Source organism: Eptatretus burgeri, chromosome 17 (genome assembly GCF_056783735.1).
Source record: "Eptatretus burgeri isolate ZD-2024b chromosome 17, Ebu_testis_v1, whole genome shotgun sequence".
NCBI classification, from domain to species: domain Eukaryota; kingdom Metazoa; phylum Chordata; class Myxini; order Myxiniformes; family Myxinidae; genus Eptatretus; species Eptatretus burgeri.
In genome coordinates this window covers 5,957,195-5,975,633 of record NC_140977.1, presented here as the reverse complement: position 1 = coordinate 5,975,633, position 18,439 = coordinate 5,957,195, and the positions used below count along the sequence as shown (strand labels likewise).

At 43.8% G+C, this 18,439-nt stretch overlaps 1 protein-coding gene and 1 long non-coding RNA gene across 10 annotated transcripts in view; one reads left to right on the top strand and one right to left on the bottom strand.

Moving 5' to 3' along the window:
• Window positions 1-18,439, bottom strand: part of LOC147009169 (uncharacterized) — a 65,517-nt gene that overhangs the window by 7,289 nt on the left and 39,789 nt on the right. The gene's annotated exons all lie outside the window — the stretch shown is intronic.
• Window positions 11,324-18,439, top strand: part of LOC147009170 (nucleotide-binding oligomerization domain-containing protein 2-like) — a 42,634-nt gene continuing 35,518 nt past the window's right edge. For 2 of the 9 annotated variants that reach the window (XM_085862725.1, XM_085862724.1), the window contains exons 1-4: window positions 11,325-11,480; window positions 11,693-11,923; window positions 13,485-13,707; window positions 15,785-16,063. In XM_085862725.1, coding sequence (XP_085718851.1) covers window positions 11,889-11,923; window positions 13,485-13,707; window positions 15,785-16,063 — 537 coding nt within the window. In that variant the 5' untranslated portion in view covers window positions 11,325-11,480; window positions 11,693-11,888. The other 7 variants (XM_085862718.1, XM_085862721.1, XM_085862720.1 and 4 more) reach the window with 7 other exon arrangements.

Here is an 18,439-nt window from a genome sequence, read left to right as displayed (position 1 = left end):
GAGGCCTCCAACCCTTATTAGCATGGCAAAGCCTTCAACTCTTCGTGAGAGGTTTCCAACCCCTATTTAAAACATTTGAATATCCAAGATAAATCCTGTAATCTCAGGTGGCCTCCAACCACCTAATTTTTGGGCCCGTCACAAAAGGTTCTCCTTTGTATACCTCTCCTATCAATGGAGTACCACGTTACCGCTTTGGCTGAGAGACGCAGCATCCGATCTGAAGTAAGAGCAAGCATCCTTTTTTGTGGTCAATTTTCTTGCTGTTATGCCAGAAGATGCTGTTCCCTGCCCTGCCGGGGTTGGTGGCCCCTGTTCGGGCGCCAAAATTGTGGTGGAAAATAACTCAATTTCCACAAGTTGGATCAACAGACAAAAGGAGAATCTTTAATTTTGTATAAACGGAGGAAGAACATTCAATGATTCATTGAAACAAAAGCCCGAAGCAATTCCTCTTATACATAATTTGACATTCCAAAGAATGGGAGGGTGAGACATTTGGCAATTCAACTACAGGATTATCTGATAAGTACGAGGCAAAATAAATTAAAACTGCAATACGTGGCCGCTTTGGGTGGTAGGGAGAGAATAACACAATCATGGCAAAAGTTGCAGTGTTATCAACCAGGTCACCCTGTTTCTATGCAGCGAACAAGACCTTTCTTCATGGTAAGATATTCCTTTTATCAATATGTAGGTCAAAAGACTCTTGGGGAAAAGGGAAACATTACTGACAGCCAATTCGACTAAAGTACAAAAATTAAATTTATAAAGTACCAGCAACAATTCAACGAGTGAATATAATTATTTTTCTTCCACACCACCTTTCTCCAACGCATCAAAGAGTTAGAATCCCACCAGACAAGGGGATGGGTCTATTCTGAACATGCATTTATGGAAATGAGTGTCTGAAGACCTGGATGTTGTGTGCATTGCTCAGATCCGATTCTGAAATCCACAACACTGTTTATCAGTTTATCCTTCAGTTCCATTATAAAAAGGGAAACTACAGACTGACATTCATGTTAAGATGAGATTAGTGATGCAATAAAACGTCGGAATTATAATTTTTTTCATTTTTACTTTGTGTTTAATGTTGTGAATGATTGGGGAAATATTTTCCGACGTAAAAAATGAATTTTAATGTCACCACGGTGTAGAGGAGGCATTGCAGAGCAGAACGAACAAGTGGTCGCATGAACTTGTTCGATGTAAAATAAATGAAATACAGTAGTTGGGACGTTAGTACCAACCAACAAGTGTGCCTGCATGTTCGGGTTCGAAGCTTTGAAAATCGTAAGAAATTAACGGATTGCTCCACGTCCACCAAATTTGGCATTCGAGTCATTAGTAACCAGAGGTAGGTCTTAAGCACAAGATGAAGAAAAATCACGACTCTGACTTGGACTCGAGACTGCTGGAATTGGGCTCAGACTGTGGGACTCGGACAGCTTGGACTTGGACTCAGACCAGGTGGAATCGACTACAACACTGATATCACAGGTAAAAAAGCAAAATATAATACGTGAAGTGGCGATGTGAGGAACGTATTCCCTCCATATTCTCTTAATTGTTTTGAGAAAAATTGCTTTGATGTCGTTTCGATATTCGATGCACTTTTCAGGAATGGATCCCCAACAGAAACCGGTGACTGATGTGTTTCGTTTCAACAGAACCATGTTATGTAATAATACACTTGGTGTGTGTGTGTGTGTGTATGTATGTATGTATGTATATATGTATGTATGTATATATATATATATATATATATATATATATATATATATATATATATATATATATATATATATATATATATATGTATTGTGTGTGTACGTGTGTTCGTGGGTTCATGTGACAATCCTTCCCACCGATGAGTTCGACAGCTGCCCTGAACTCCACCCACAAATGTAACTTCAATGTGTATTTAAGATCCTTCACAAAGAATATAATTAACTTCCCATCATTTATTCACACAATTACGCTCCTCACAATCACTTCTTAAACTAGATGGTGATCATGGAATGCATCCCCTGCGCAGTGTTGAGAAGGATGTGGTGCGAGACAACTCTTGTTTATTTAAGGTTTTTTTTCTCCCTTTTCTTTGATCTAATTTGGCTGCCAGACCACATGACACATGATGGTCATTTTTTTTTAATGAAAATCCTGTTCAAACCGGGAGGTGCAGCGGGTGCAGGCAGTGGTGGAGGTGCAGTGCGTGCAGGCAGTGGTGGAGGTGCAGCGAGTGCAGGCAGTGGTGGAGGTGCAGCAATGGAAATGAGGTGTGGGAGACAGTTTTTGGGGGTGATGAGATTATTAAATATGTTGACTCTTCATTCTGCATGAAGGATTGTAGACAGAATTCTGTGCAGTTTTGAAGGAGCAGGAGTTAGGGACATTGAAGGAAGGGTAAATGACATTGTATCGGGTCATGGCAGGAAGAAGTTGGTTGTGGTACACCAAGGTGTGAATGGTGTAGGGAAAGTTTACTCAGAGGTTTTGAAAAATAGATCCAGGATATTGGGTAAGCGGCTGAAAGCAAAGGGTTGTGAGGTCATGTTTTCTGGGATCCTCCCAAGATTCGGAAACAATATAGAAAGTATGAGCAGAGCAATAGACGTCAGCCAATGGCTGGAAGAATGATGTTGGGAGGAATCATTTAGGGGACAAAGGGAGTGTTTCCAGAATGATGACCGAATGTTAAATAGAAAGGGGGCAGCAAGGTTTGCAGTGGGAATTGAGGAAGGAATTCAGGCTTTTTTTTTTAGGTCATGGAAGGTGGAGAAGGTATTAAGGAAGAAACGGATGAAGTAATTGTGATGAGAAAGGCCAGGCAGGAAAATAGGATTTCAGGAAGGGAAAAGTTAAATATATTCTATACCAATGACAGAAGTTTAAATAATAAGATGAAAGAGTTTGAAGCCAAAGTGAATAACGAGGAGTACGATATAGTTGCAGTGAGTGAGAAATGGTTTAAGGAGGAGAGTAACTGGAGGACAGGATTAGAAGGCTCCAAGGTGTATCGGTGTAATTGGAAGGAGAGAATAGGAGGAGGAGTAGAAATCTGGGTAAAAGACAGCATTGCATCAAGAGAGAGGGGTGACATTAAGGAAGGAATAAATGTTGAGGATTCTGTATGGGTAGAGATTAGAGATTGTAAAAACAGTAAGATACTGGTGGGATGTTTTTATAGGGCTCCGGGTATGAAGGAAAAGGAGGGAGGAGGAGTACATGAAGAATTCAAAAGGGCATGTGGTAAGGGAAGAGTATTGATTTGGGGGGATTTTAACTTGCCAGGGATAGATTGGGTCCAGGAACAGGGAAAGGGAAGAGCGGATGAGGATTTCCGAGTTTTATTCCAAGATTGCTTTTTAACCCAGTTTGCAGATAAGTTAAGTTTAACCCAGTTAAGCCCACGAGGGGGAGTGCAGTGTTAGACCTCTTTTTAAGTAACGATCCCAATATGGTGGAGGAGGTGGTGGTCGGAGAGCATTGAGGAGCAAGTGACCATAACATTGTGTGTGCAAAGATTCTGTTAAGGGTTAGAGTTCAGGATAGCAGGGTAAGGCTATTAGATCTCAGGAAGGCAAACTTTGAGGGTATGAGGAGAGAATTTGGTGATGTCGATTGGGAGAAACTAACAACAGGACAATCAGAGAAATGGGAAACCTTTCAGGAGCAAATGTGTGGAGTGCAGAGTCAGGACATTCCAATGAGGTGTAAAACTAGAAACAAATAGACCAGGGTGGTTGAGCAGTGAGATAAGGAATTCCATTAAGGAGAAGCAAAAGGTATTGATTGGGTTTAAAATAACAGGACTGGAGTTAGATTTATATCACTATCGGAGTAAACAGAGGGGCAAGTCAAGAAAATAACTCGTCAAGCCAAAAGAGAGGATGAGAAGGACATGGCTAAGAATATTAAACATAACTAGAACTGCCACTTTATAACTGCTGGCAGTGATGACCGGGTACCCAGTCCGTCCGCCTTTGATACAACATGGGACTTTCTGCAGATGACAGTCGCAAAGTTTCGCATTCATGGGGAAAGTGGTTCCAGAAAAAACATTATTGAAGAGTGATGCAAACAGAGGCATGCTTCGATATGGCGTGGGACTGAAGAGCTGCGAACCGGGCAGCAAAAAGCGTTCAATTTCCTTATTACTGGCGAACAGATTCAAATAATTAAATAATTCTGTCTGCCAAACCGTGTGACCGATCAGGTTGAAATTTTAAACTTTTGTTTCTCATGTCGGCTAAATTAGAAATTTGAAGTTTCGTATATATAGAAGCAGTGGTTCCAGAGTAAACATTAATTAATATTTATCCTTCAATCCAAGATGGCGGCCAAACCATGTAACTTGTGATGTCATAATTTTCACCACATCTGTAAACACAATCCTAGACGATAAGTGCAAATTTTCGCTTCGCTAGGTTAAGCAGTTCCAGAGAAAACATTATTTAATATTTTTCTTAAAACCAACATGGCTGCCAAACCCTGGGTCCGATCCCGTTGAAATTTCAAACCCTCATTCCGCATGACTGTTGCACCATAAAGGTGATGTTTCACATTTATTGATGCAGTAGTTCAAGAGTAAACATTAATTAATATTTTTCCTTCAATCCAATATGGCTGCCAAACGTTGCATCGTACCTCAAAAGGGGGTGAGAACTTTTTATTCGTCATGGAGAGGCGGTCATAGTGGTCGAGTTTCGCCTGGATCTGTTCAGCCGTTTCAGAGAAAAAGACGTTTGAAGATATTGTTTTTCAATCCAAGATGGCTGACGAACCATGTGACCTATGACATCAGAAATATATATTCTGCTTCCAACTGGGTAATGGAACACGTTTGTGAAGTTTCGTGTAAATCGGGAAAGGTGCGTTTTTCTATCCAAGATGGCCGCCAAACCATGTGACGTGTGACCTCATAATTTTTACCACGCGTGCACACACGATGGTAGATGGTAATTGCAAACTTTCGATTCGTTAGGTTAAGCGGTTCCAGAGAAAACATTATTTAATATTTTTCTTAAATCCAAGATGGCGGCCAAACCGTGTGACTTATCAATTCCAAATTAACAAACTTATATCGCCTACGTGTTCCGAATATACTTCTGAAATCTGCCCTTCATCCGACCAGCGCTTCTGGAGAAGAAGATGTTTGAAGGTTTTTGGGTTTTTTCAAGATGGCCGCCAAACCATGTGACCGATCAAGAAGAAATTAACAAACTTGAGAAAGGACCTCATGGGGAATATATGTGTGAAGTTTCGTCTTCATCTGTCTTGCCCTTCTGGAGAAGAAGATTTTTAAAATTTATTCATTTTCAATCCAAGATGGCTGCCGAACCTTGTGACCTATGATGTCATAAATTTAAATTCTGCTTTCCATCATAGACCCAAACAAGTGTGTGAAGTTTCGTGTAAATCGGATAAGGTCTATTTTTCTATCCAAGATGGCCGCCAAACCATGTGACTTCTGAGGTAAAATTTTTTTACCATGTATGCAGACTTGAGGGAGGAAGGCACTTGCAAATTTTCGCTTCGATGGCTTATGAAATACCAGAGAAAACATTATTTAATATTTTTCTTAAATCCAACATGGCGGCCAAACCATGTGACCTATCACTTCGAAATTAACAAACTTGCATCGCATCCATGTCACAAATATAATTCTGAAATCTCGCCTTCATTGGACCAGCGCTTCTGGAGAAGAAGATGTTTGAATGTTTTAAGGTTTTATCAAGATGGCCGCCAAACCATGTGACGTATCAACAACAAATTAACAATCTTGAAAGAGGACCTCAGGGGGAATATACCTGTGAAGTTTCGCCTCAATCTGCACAGCCGTTCTGGAGAAGAAGATTTAAAAAAAAAAAAATTTCAAAACAAGATGGCGGCCGAATTACGTCACCGATGACGTCAAAAAAAAATTTTTTCTACGATGAATTTTGGTGTAGATGACGCTCAAGAAATTTCAAATTTTTCCCATGTGGCGTTCTACTTGACGAATTTTCACCGGGATACCTCTTCACCGATGACGTCACGAAAAATCACACGTGTTCCCGAGAGGGAGCTTGTTAAAATGTATGAAGCGAAAAAATTTTTACCCTGGAAGATTTCAGAGATACAGAGGTCCAAAGTTTATCGTTTTTTTCAAGATGGCGCCCGCACCACGTGACCAATGACGTCATAATTATAACGTGATTGTGCTATCAAAAAAGATACATACTACGGTGAAAATTTCGTGTCGATCGGACTTTGCGTTCCTGAGAAAATGATTTTTAAAGTGAAAACAGGGCGCAAAATGCCGGCGGAAAAATAATAATAATAATAAACTAGAACTGCCACTTTATAACTGCTGGCAGTGATGACCGGGTACCCAGTCCGTCCGCCTTTGATACAACATGGGACTTTCTGCAGATGACAGTCGCAAAGTTTGGCATTGAAAGGATAAGCGGTGCCAGAGAAAACATTATTTAATAGTGATACAAACACAGGCCTGCTTCGAGGCGGCACGGAACAGATGAGTTACGAACCGGGCAGCACAAAGCATTCAATTTCGTTATTACTGGCTTCCAGATTCAAATAATTAAATAATTCTGGCTCCCAAACCGCGTGACCGATCAGGTTGAAATTTTAAACTTTTATTTCGCATGTCACCTGAATTATAAATCTGAAGTTTCGCGATATATAGAGGGAGCGGTTCCAGAGTAAACATTAATTAATATTTATCCTTCAATCCAAGATGGCGGCCAAACCATGTGACTTGTGATGTCATAATTTGCACCACGTGTGCAAACACGATGGTGGATGATAACTGCAAATTTTCGCTTCTCCAGGTTAAGCAGTTCCAGAGAAAACATTATTTAATATTTTTCTTAAAACCAACATGGCTGCCAAACCCTGGGCCCGATCGCGTTGAAATTTCAAACCCTCATTCCGCATGAGCGTTCCACCATAAACTTGATGTTTCACATTTATTGATGCAGTAGTTCCAGAGTAAACATTAATTAATATTTTTCCTTCAATCCAATATGGCTGCCAAACGTTGCATCGTACCTCAAAAGGGGGTGGGAACTTTTTATTCGTCATGGAGAGGCGGTCATAGTGGTGGAGTTTCGCCTGGATCTGTTCAGCCGTTTCAGAGAAAAGACGTTTGAAGATATTGTTTTTCAATCCAAGATGGCTGACGAACCATGTGACCTATGACATCAGAAATGTATATTCTGCTTCCAACTGGGTATTGGAACACGTGCGTGAAGTTTCGTGTTAATCGGTAAAGGTGCGTTTTTCAATCCAAGATGGCCGCCAAACCATGTGACGTGTGACATCATAATTTTTACCAAGCGTGCATACTGCCTGCTAGATGATAATTACAAATTTTCGATTCGTTTGGTTAAGCGGTTCCAGAGAAAACATTATTTAATATTTTTCTGAAATCCAAGATGGCGGCCAAACCATGTGACTTATCAATTCGAAATTAACAAACTTATATCGCCTTCCTGTCCCGAATATAGTTCTGAAATCTCCCCTTCATTGGGCCAACGCTTCTGGAGAAGAAGATGTTTGAAGGTTTTCGGGTTTTTTCAAGATGGCCGCCAAACCATGTGACCGATCAAAAACAAATTAACAAACTTGAGAAAGGACCTCATGGGGAATATATCTGTGAAGTTTCGTCTTCATCTGTCTTGCCCTTCTGGAGAAGAAGATTTTTAAAATTTATTCATTTTCAATCCAAGATGGCTGCCGAACCTTGTGACCGAGGATATCATGAATTTAAATTCTGCTTTCCATCGTCGACCCGAACAAGTGTGTGAAGTTTTGTGTAAATCGGATAAAGTCTATTTTTCTATCCAAGATGGCCGCCAAACCATGTAACTTCTGAGGTAAAATTTTTTACCATGCATGCAGACTTGAGCGAGGAAGGCACTTGCAAATTTTCGCTTCGATGGCTTATGAAATACCAGAGAAAACTTTATTTAATATTTTTCTTAAATCCAACATGGCGGCCAAACCATGTGACCTATCACTTTGAAATTAACAAACTTGCATCGCATACATGTCACGAATATAGTTCTGAAATCTCGCCTTCATTGGACCAGCGCTTCTGGAGAAGAAGATGTTTGAAGGTTTTAGCGTTTTTTCAAGACGGCCGCCAAACCATGTGACGTATCAACAACAAATTAACAAACTTGAAAGAGGACCTCAGGGGGAATGTGCGTGTAAAGTTTCGCCTTAATCTGCATAGCCGTTCTGGAGAAGAAGATTTAAAAAAAAAAACACTAAAAAACAAGATGGCGGCCGAATTACGTCATCGATGACGTCAAAAAAAACATTTTCGTCAGTGATTTTTGGCGTAGATGATGCTCAGAATTTTTCAGATTTTTCCCATATGGCGTTCGACTTGACGAATTTTCACCGGTATATCGCTTCACCTATGACGTCACGAAAAATCACACGTGTTCCCCATAGGGAGCTTAGTAAAATGTATCAAACGAAAATTTTTTCCATTGCACGGTTTCCGAGATACAGATGTCCAAAGTTTATCGCTTTTTTCAAGATGGCGACCGTACCACGTGACCAATGACGTCATAATTATAACGTGATTGTGCTATCAAAAAAGATACATACTATGGTGAAAATTTCCTGTCGATCGGACTTAGTGTTCCAGAGAAAATGATTTTTAAAGCGAAAAAGGGTGCAAAATGCCGGCGGAAGAATAATAATAATAATGCGTAATAATAAACAGAAGAAAAACAATAGGGTACCCTGTACTCACAGGGTACCCTAATAATAAACATAAGAAAAACAATAGGGTACCCTGTACTCACAGGGTACCCTAATAACAAGGCTTTCTTTGAGTATATCAGGGGAAAAGAACAGGTTAGAACCAGTGTGGGCCCATTGAGGAACAGCACCGGGAGAGTGGTTAGTGAGGAAAGTGAGATGGCAGGCTTATTAAACAGGTATTTTAAACATTTTTATTAAACATTAACTTATTATTAAACATTTTTATTCAACCTTCACACAAGAACAGTCAGGAGAATTGCCAATAGCTGAGAGTATCTATCGAGGAGGTGAGGAAGGGCTTTTACAGAAGATCCAGGTTGGAGTGGAGCAAGTAAAGGAACAGCTCGGTAATCTAAGAGTAGATAAGGCTCCGGGTCCAGATAATATACACCTGAGAGTATTGATGGAGGTGGCTGAGCAGGTAAGCGAGATGTTATCGGATATCATCAATAATTCACTGGAGTCAGGACAGGTACCGGAGGATTGGAGAGTAGCAAATGTAAAACCATTATTTAATAAAGGATCCAGAGAAGAATTGGGAAACTATAGACTTGTTAGTTTGACTTCAGTTGTGGGGAAGGTGTTGGAGACATTAATTAAGGACCGGATGAGGAACCATTTAAATAAATACAAAGTAATTAAAGGTAGTCAGCATGGGTTTACCAAAGGTAGTTCCTGTTTAACAAATCTTTTCGAGTTCTATGAAGCAATTTCTGATTGGGGGATGAGGGAAAGGCAGTGGTCATCGGATACCTGGACTTAAAGAAGGAATTTGATAATGTACCACATCGGAGGTTGTTCGCCAAGGTGAGGGCTTGTGGAGTGGTTAGTCAGGTAGTTAATTGGATTGTAAACTGGTTTAGTGGTAGGAAGCAAAGAGTGGCTGTGAGTGGGAGGATGTCTTGCTGGGAGGATGTAAGTAACGAGGTACCTCAGGGATCAGTACTCAAACCATTACTAATCATGATTTACATCAACGATTTGGATAATGGGGTAAAGAGTAAACTTTACAAATTTGCAGATGACACAAATCTTGGAGGTAAGGTGGATAGCAGAGGGGATGGTGATCAGATACAAGAGAGTATTGATACTTGGAAAGAATAGGCAAAAGATTGGCAGATGGAATTTAACCTGAACAGGTGTTCGGTGTTGGAGATGGGAAAAAACAATGAAAATAGAGATTACAGGATGTAAGGGGTAATTTTGGAGCGTGTCACACAGGAGAAGGATCTGGGGGTGGTGATAGATATGGGAGGTAAGCAGGCAGTGCAGGGCCAGGTAGCCATGGGTAAAGCAAATGAGGTTTTAGGTTGCATAAGGAGGGGGATCATTTATATATCAAAAGAGGTGGTGTTAACATTGTACAGGAATTTAGTGAGGGCCACATCTCGAATGGTGTGGGCAGTTCTGGTCACCATACCACGACTCAGGAAGGACATAGATGTCATTGAGAGTGTTCATCGTCGGGCGACAAGATTGATTCCAGGCCGAGCTGGACTCAGCTATGAGGAGCGGTTGAAGGAGACAGGGATTCATACACGAGAGAGGAGGCGGTTACGAGGAGATATGGTAGAGATGTTTAAGATAATGAAAGGTAGAGATAAAATAATTGAAGATGAATTATTACAGAGTAGATAATGATAGGACCAGGGACCATTTCCTGAGAGTAAAGAAGAGGAGAGTGAAGATGGTGGTCGGGCAGGGGGACTTTCACTCACAGAGGAGTTAATGTATGGAATGGTCTCCCTGGCAAGGTCGTGGCAGCAGAAACAGGAGAAAAGTTTAAATTAGAATTACATCGGTTCCTGGAAGTTGTGGAGATAGAGGAGGATGGGGATGTTGATAATATAAGACTTTTAGGTAGTTTGAGTGTTGATGGGTGATTGTGTATGGAGTGTTGTTGGTGGGGGTCTCGTCAAGGGGGGGTTGTGTGGTTGATGTTGTGTGTTTATAACCAAGTCCATGTCCCCCTCCCCCGAGGGAAAGAAAAGGAAAAAAAAATACAAAAAAAAAATATATATAATTACAAAAAAAAAAGCCAAATTTTACATTTTTCTTTTCGTGGTGTCGTGTTGATGTGGCACAGGCATGATGGGCCGAATGTCCAACTCGTGCGTCTCGTTTCCTTGGTGATGAACCCAACTCCACGTACACATTTGTTAACCTCCTGTTTGCCAATTTTGCACAGAAACATAAACGTTTCGATGAAACCTGTATTTTCACGGAACGGACCAACAGTCCACCGAGTTACAAAAACAATGCAACACCTGGAGACGCGTTCCAGGAAGAAAAAAAAAAAAAAAAAAAAAAGAAAGAAAAAGAAAAAGAAAAAGAAAAAGAAAAAGAAAAAGAAAAAGAAAAAGAAAAAGAAAAAGAAGAAAAAGAAGAAAAAGAAGAAAAAGAAGAAAAGAAGAAAAAGAAGAAGAAGAAGAAGAAGAAGAAGAAGAAGAAGAAGAAGAAGAAGAAGAAGAAGAAGAAGAAGAAGAAGAAGAAGAAGAAGAAGAAGAAGAAGAAGAAGAAGAAGAAGAAGATCCTGGGGAGCAACAACAACAACAACGAGCGTTTCGCACAGAACAGGAAGTGAGTCGGGACGGTGTGATCTGCGCCTGCGCGGAGCGAACTGATGGTTCGGTGGTCGGGTCGAGGCGGGGAACGGCAGCAGCGGTTAAATTAGAAGGTGTCGGGTCAAGGTAAATTACACTGAGGTGTGAGGGAGGTCGGGGGGTTTTGGTTGTGGGGGACACGAAGGTTGTTGTGTTGTGGACGACGTGAGGAGGCGGTTATCCTTCTATCCTCGCTCCGCGGGAGGAAAGTTCTTCATTTGGATTGTTTTGACCGTTCGGGGTTCACTCGGACATCGCGTCCCAACTTCCCCACTCGTTGTTCTGTTCTTGGGACGCAGTTTGGATTCAAAGGAACATGGCGGATGAATTGTGAAGTTGATGGATCGTTCTGTCCATTCGGAAGGAGGCGACGAGTTCGCTTCAAGTACCGGGACCTAATGGTCGATCGGGCGAATTCACCGGAGATTCAGATTAGAGATTCACGTGATCAGTAACCAACCCTCACCTGGGGAACACAGTCTACCCAACCTGGTGATGTACTCACCACATACCCGGCACCCCCGCGTCAGGTGACCGTCTCCCCCAGGAACCCCTGTGTCAGGTGACTGTCTCTCCCAGAACCCCTGTGTCAGGTGACCGTCTCCCCCGGAACCCCCGCGTCATGTGACCGTCTCCCCCGGAACCCCTGTGTCAGGTGAGCGTCTCCCCTGGAACCCCTGCATCAGGTGACCGTCTCCCCCAGGAACCCCTGTGTCAGGTGACCGTCTCCCCCAGGAACCCCTGTGTCAGGTGACTGTCTCTCCCAGAACCCCTGTGTCAGGTGACCGTCTCCCCCGGAACCCCCGCGTCATGTGACCGTCTCCCCCAGGAACCCCTGTGTCAGGTGAGCGTCTCCCCTGGAACCCCTGCATCAGGTGACCGTCTCCCCCAGGAACCCCTGTGTCAGGTGAGCGTCTCCCCCAGGAACCCCTGTGTCAGGTGAGCATCTCCCCTGGAACCCCTGCGTCAGGTGACCGTCTCCCCCGGAACCCCCGCGTCAGGTGACCGTCTCCCCCAGGAACTCCTGCGTCAGGTGACCATCTCCTCCGGAACTCCCACATCAGGTGACCGTCTCCCCTGGAACTCCCGCATCAGGTGACCATCTTCCCTAGAACCCCCACATCAGGTGATTGTCTCCCACCTTCCCACCCCCACATCAGGTGGCTGTCTCCCACCTTCCCACCCCCACATCAGGTGGCTGTCTCCCCCTCCCCCCCCCACTTTCTCACCAACACCCCCAATTGTTGAGGACGTGTTCAACATCTGTTTTTTTGTTGTTGTTTTTCACCCCTAAAATTCCCCCCCAATCTGCCAATCGGCCATCTTTGATCACATCACATAATAAAGACGGACCGATTTTGTTCAAACTTGTCACAAAGTCAAAACATGATGGTGTACATCAACACATTTCGTTTCGAGATTTGATCAAAGTGGACTGACTGGTCGCCATTTTAGTTGTAATAAAGACCCATTTCTCGGACACGCGTTTACTGGTCTTGTTCAAACTCGGCACACTCATAATGAAAGATGGCTTACGTATGCACGCAATTTTTACTTTTTTGAGATCAGATCCAGGATGGCCGACTGGTGAACATTTTGTTACTTATGAAGTCTTGCGCAATCGTACGCCATCTTGCGCGTCACATGACCACTCAAGTCAGTTGCGTGTACACATAAATCTTGGAAATATGGGCTCGCCCTTTAACTCCGTAGAATAAAATTACTAAAACTACAGGGGCGATGACGTCATTTTATTCACTCATTCTACGTGTTTACTTCTTTACCTGCCACGCTCTCCTTTACCTGCCACGCTCTCCTTTACCTGCCACGCTCTCCTTTACCTGCCACGCTCTCCTTTACCTGCCACGCTCTCCTTTACCTGTCACGCTCTCGTTTTCAGGTGCTTACCTTGCTGCAATGTCCTGATTTGCAGATGAACTGCCATTTACCTCCCAGTAACCTGTGCTGACATTCCAGCTTGGTTTGTTTTGTGATCTCTTTGTTGAGTCTCTCTCCAGGGATGGAGCGGAGATGATGACCCTTGAATCTATGATCCTTGACGGAACACAAAACAATTCTTTCATCCTTTAGTTTTGTGGGAAAGCGAAGCTTCGAGACCTCCACGATGTCGGCCGCGGAATTTCTACGTCAACGGCGCGAGGATCTCATTGGTCCCGCAAGCCACCAAACTGCTTCCATTCTGGACAACTTGCTCGCCCGAGGTCTCGTGTGCCGAGAAGAAGCCGAAGCTGTGCTCGCCGTCAAGATTTCTTCCGATGCTGTGCGTCACCTGGTTACGTTGGTGGGTCACAAGGTAAGGGGTGTTTAACACACTGTTACCATTGTTCCTCACTCTTGAAGTCCTCTCTTTGCTCTTCTCCACCATATACATTGTTCCTTGTATTTCAATTCCTGCTTCAGGCATAGAGGATGGCCTCGAGGTATGCCCATTCGCCTCCAAGCTGTCTCGCCTGAGTTGGAATCCAGACCCAGTTATAAACAGTCACCCCGGTGTTTCACAGGTAGGATGATTCATCAACGTGTGTGCCGTCCCTCGGATGGACGTTAAACTGAGAGTCCTGTCTGCAGCGTTGGTGGGCGTTAAATATCCCACGGTGTCCTTTGCAAAGAGTAGGCGAGCTATCGCCGGCACTCTGAACAAACTGCAATTTCCTGCCCGAACCGGCAGATGGCACAGTCACGACCTTGGCCAATGATGCTTCCCTGCGGCCTTGCGATACATTTGAACAAGACTAACTTCCACTCTCAATGTGGGCAAACCAATCAGGAAGCTGAATGTAAGCAGGGGTTTCGATGATTGTGTTGATGTGGTTCAAGATTAATATTTGCTTTGCGCTCCGATTTTAAATGAGAACACCAAACCAAACGGGTCAACGCAGAAATATCAGCTCGGGCCTGTTTGCTGTTCTCACCTGAGCATATAGCTCATGACCATTAAAGCTCATCGAAGAGCAAGCTCACCAAGGGTTTGAACTGACAGTGAGAGAGGTTGGGGAAAGGGGGCAGGTTCGACAAAATACGTAAGGAGATTAACCACCAGGGAAAGAGCAGAAGGTGCGAGGAAATGGTCATCTGCTTGTAAGTGTTCGTTGGGATGAGTTAATTTGTAAGTTTGGAGGAGTTAATTGGGCCAAGCGATTATGGGGGGATGATGGGAGTGCACCTCTTGCTTGAAGCCATGGAGAGAGTGGGAAGAACTACTTCAGGAAGGGAGTTCCACAGACAGAATGAGGAATGAGGTCCACAGACAGAAGAATGAGGGAACAAAGGAGCTGAGGTGTGCAGGCTGCTTGGATTTTGGAGGTCTAACCACGTGGTTGTTACTGGGAAAACGCGTACATCCTCGAGGAACCCACAAGGAGGATTGGAGCGCTGACAGACTGGAGCGCTAATAAATAGAGTCGACCCGCTTTCCAGTGATGTGAGGGAAACTGGCCTCGTGCTTTTGCCTCATTGCGGAAGTTGCCATTGATGTTGAGAGCGTTTGATTCCACAGCATCCAGGAGAGAAAGGTGCGAAGCAGGGACACCAGTACTTTGGGGGTGGGCGGTATTCCATTGAGCTGCAAAAAAAAAAAGGTCTTGTACGTCATGAGAAGCTCAGGTGCCCAGCTGTGGTTTGCCTTTTGGAGGCCAGCTTGGAGAGCCTGTCCACGTAGGACGTGACTGAAGGTGAGTCCCAAAAGCTCAAGAGACCGAACCTCTGCAGGGTTTGATTGTGCAAATGTATCGGAGGGTTCATGAGATGATTCTGATCGAAATTGTGGAAATAATTTGTCTAAATTCTCAGCACTTGCACCTCGTCAAAAGCAACCCGAGTTCTTTCAAAACAAACTCGCACAAGAGCGATTTGAGCTTTTTTCTTCAGAATTAGAAACTTCTGCATTTCCTGAACATCAGTCATGAGGTTCGTGTAAATGATTCACGGTATGAATCATGACGTTTGATTTGTGAAAGTTTAGTAATGGTAAACTTTGTGTGGTGATTGCACTTGCCAGAGGAGAGGTCTGTCTGTCTCCTATATGATGGCTCATGGTGAGACCCAAAGATTTGAGGGATTGAACGACTGGTTTGTTCACGAGATGTATTGAAGGGTTCGCCAGATGGTTCTTTAGAGAGACGGAGTGTGAGATTTGCAGCGTTTGAAAGACATAAACCAAGTGTTGTACTAGGTCCTGCTTGTGTCGTCTGCAACAAGGGGAAGAGGCTGTTGCCTTTGTTTGCAACACTACATCTAAGACTATTGTCCTCGATGATTATATTCTCAGCATGTACCGATGTGTTTCGAATACACAAACGCCTGTGTTCATTTGAAACGCCCTCATGTTTGCAATGATCAAGCGAGCTTTTGTGAATTGTACTTCACACCAGGGAGAAGAGGCTGCGAGGATCGTCTTGATGACCCTGCATCGACAAAAGCTCATTGACCTACCGAAAGATCTTGAACCCGAGAAGCTCGAGAGTGGCTGGGATGAAGTGGACAGCAACTTGAGCGGCGGAGCACTTGCAATACTTCAACGGAATCGACCACGTATCGTGGAAAACCTTGATGATCTCGAGGAACTCACCGATCATTTGGTGGCTCAAGATGTCCTCACGATAGAGGACAGAGAACGAATTACTTTGACTTGCTTGTCGAGGCAACAGAAGGTAACTGGTTGCTTTTAATCTGTACCTTTCTGAGCAAAAAAAAGAACAATCATTTGATGCTGATTGTTATGAAACTTTCACTGTAATCTTAGTAACTCGGGTTGCTTTCAAAAGAAGAAAAAGACCCACCGTAATAGTAATGATGGATCTTTTTCTTCTTTCTTGTTGAGTGTACGGCTGCCGGGAGCATAATTTGCTGGGGGCGCAACTGTGCAGCTGATGCAGTGCACCCTACCCTGGAGGTTAAAGCAGAAATTTGACCAAGGTGCCGGTGATGGCTCACCCTCCTCTTCCTGAAGGACATTGTGGGATCTTTGACGCCCACCACCTCATGCTGGCAGACGCCTAATTTAACGTCCATCCGAGGGACAGCACATCCATTGATGAATCGCTCTGCCTGCGAAACACGAGGTTGATATCTCGGTCGATATTTAAACTCGGGCTCGACAGCTTGGAGGCGAGTGCTTGTATCTCTGGGCTGTCCTTCCGGTCAGTAATGATGGATTTTGTATCTATATAACGGATGTGTATTTCGTCAAGATTTGATGACAAATCTGATCTGCTTATTGAAGCATTGATTGAACATGGCAATGCTGGTTATAAGCTTGGGAAGGGATTTGCAATTTATCCACAGAGCAAAGAGGACAGCCAGATTAACCTTCCCTGTGACCTCAACACGGTCTAGTCAGGAAATGGTCTCGTTGATCAGTTTCAAAGCGTCATGTCCCACAGGAAGGGCGTTCCAATGAGGAATGATAAATTGCAGTCAGTTTGATGTCGACTGTCTTAACCATCGCTCAATTAATTGCAAGGAATGTGTTTTTGAAGTGGAAGATCTCCAGCAACACCACAACTCTGATCATCGATACAAGATCGATCCTTTTAGTCATTTTCGCTGTTGTCGTCGCCCTGCCATTGGTGACAGAAACCAAAATATCTGTTTGTATTCGGAACTCCTGAGACATGATTACTTCGGGCCTGGAATATCAATTAATGACTTTATTTATTTTCCCCACCATTTGAGATTTTAATGGATATGAAGCGATGATGATAATAATAATAATAATAATTATTATTACTAGCCGAAACCCCGTCACAGACGGATTCCGTTCCATGAGCCCAATATGACAACCAGTGGCGGCCCTTGCGTACCTACCAAACCAACCGATTCGCGCGGTAGCCTACCGATTTTTCTATAGCTTTCTACCGATTCAGCTAACTGTGGTCTCAAAATGCAGGAGATTGCACCATTTTGCTTCATTTTTTTTGAAAATTCCCCGGGGGGGGGGCATGCCCCTGAAACCCCCCTAGGTACGCGTGCGACTGTGTCACACGTCAGCCTACCACTTTTCCTTCAAAAAGGGTTGGCAGGTATACTCTTGTAAGAGCCAGATCCCAGTCCATGTACTCCATGGCCTTACCTAATGAGGCCTAGAAAACGTCCTTGTACACCACATTTTTGGTGTACACTACTCCTTGTAAAGAAGTCCCCCGATTTGTGCATGTGTCTACTTTGACGTGCAAACACCGTGTCAAAACTCCTCAGGTCACAGTACCGAGAAAAACGTGACGCGACCGCTAGGAGGAGCACAAAATTGGTCCTTCAGTATTAATACATAGATACAATGTTTCTTGTTCCATTTTTTTTTTGTGTCAAATTCACATTCTGAGGCAGTCAGCATGTTCAGAAGAGGGTTTTACATTGCAGACGCTATTTTTGAGGAGTGGAATTGCACTTCTCAGCGGTGACGTCACACGTCGCCACGTAAACGAATGTAAAACGAAAAGTGTTTATTCTGCTTCAGAGTTAAAGTTTGACTATTGCCACTATGTGCGATGCACTCTTACAGGTACGAAGTTTTTCAGTCCAGGTCAGAGTACCGAGAAAAACGTGACGCGACCACTAGGAGGAGCACAAAATTGGTCCTTCAGTATAAATATATTATTGCGGATTCGCGCCCGCCGGCGTGCTGGCGGCCACGTAACTCGAATCGCGGCACGTCGCCCACCGGACGGACAATCCCGTCGTGACCCTCTCGGACTAACGCCGGGAACTAGTCACGGGTGGGCCTTTCGGCCTCACCACGATCGTGCCAATCGGCCCCCCGCGTGGGATAGGGTTGTTCGCCAAATTCGACCTACCTAAGTACCCACACGGAGGGTAGACCGGGCGATCGCACCTCGCCGCAGGTCGACTTCGGACACGGGCCACTTTAAGCGACCCATTCCGTACTATCGGGATAACCGAGCGGTGTTATCGTCAACCTCGACGGTTCCGATTAATTATCGGGCGTATTTAGCCCACGACCAACCCTTTACGTGAAGTAAGATGGATATTCAATTAGAGAAAAGACGAAGCGAAACGGGAGAAACAGT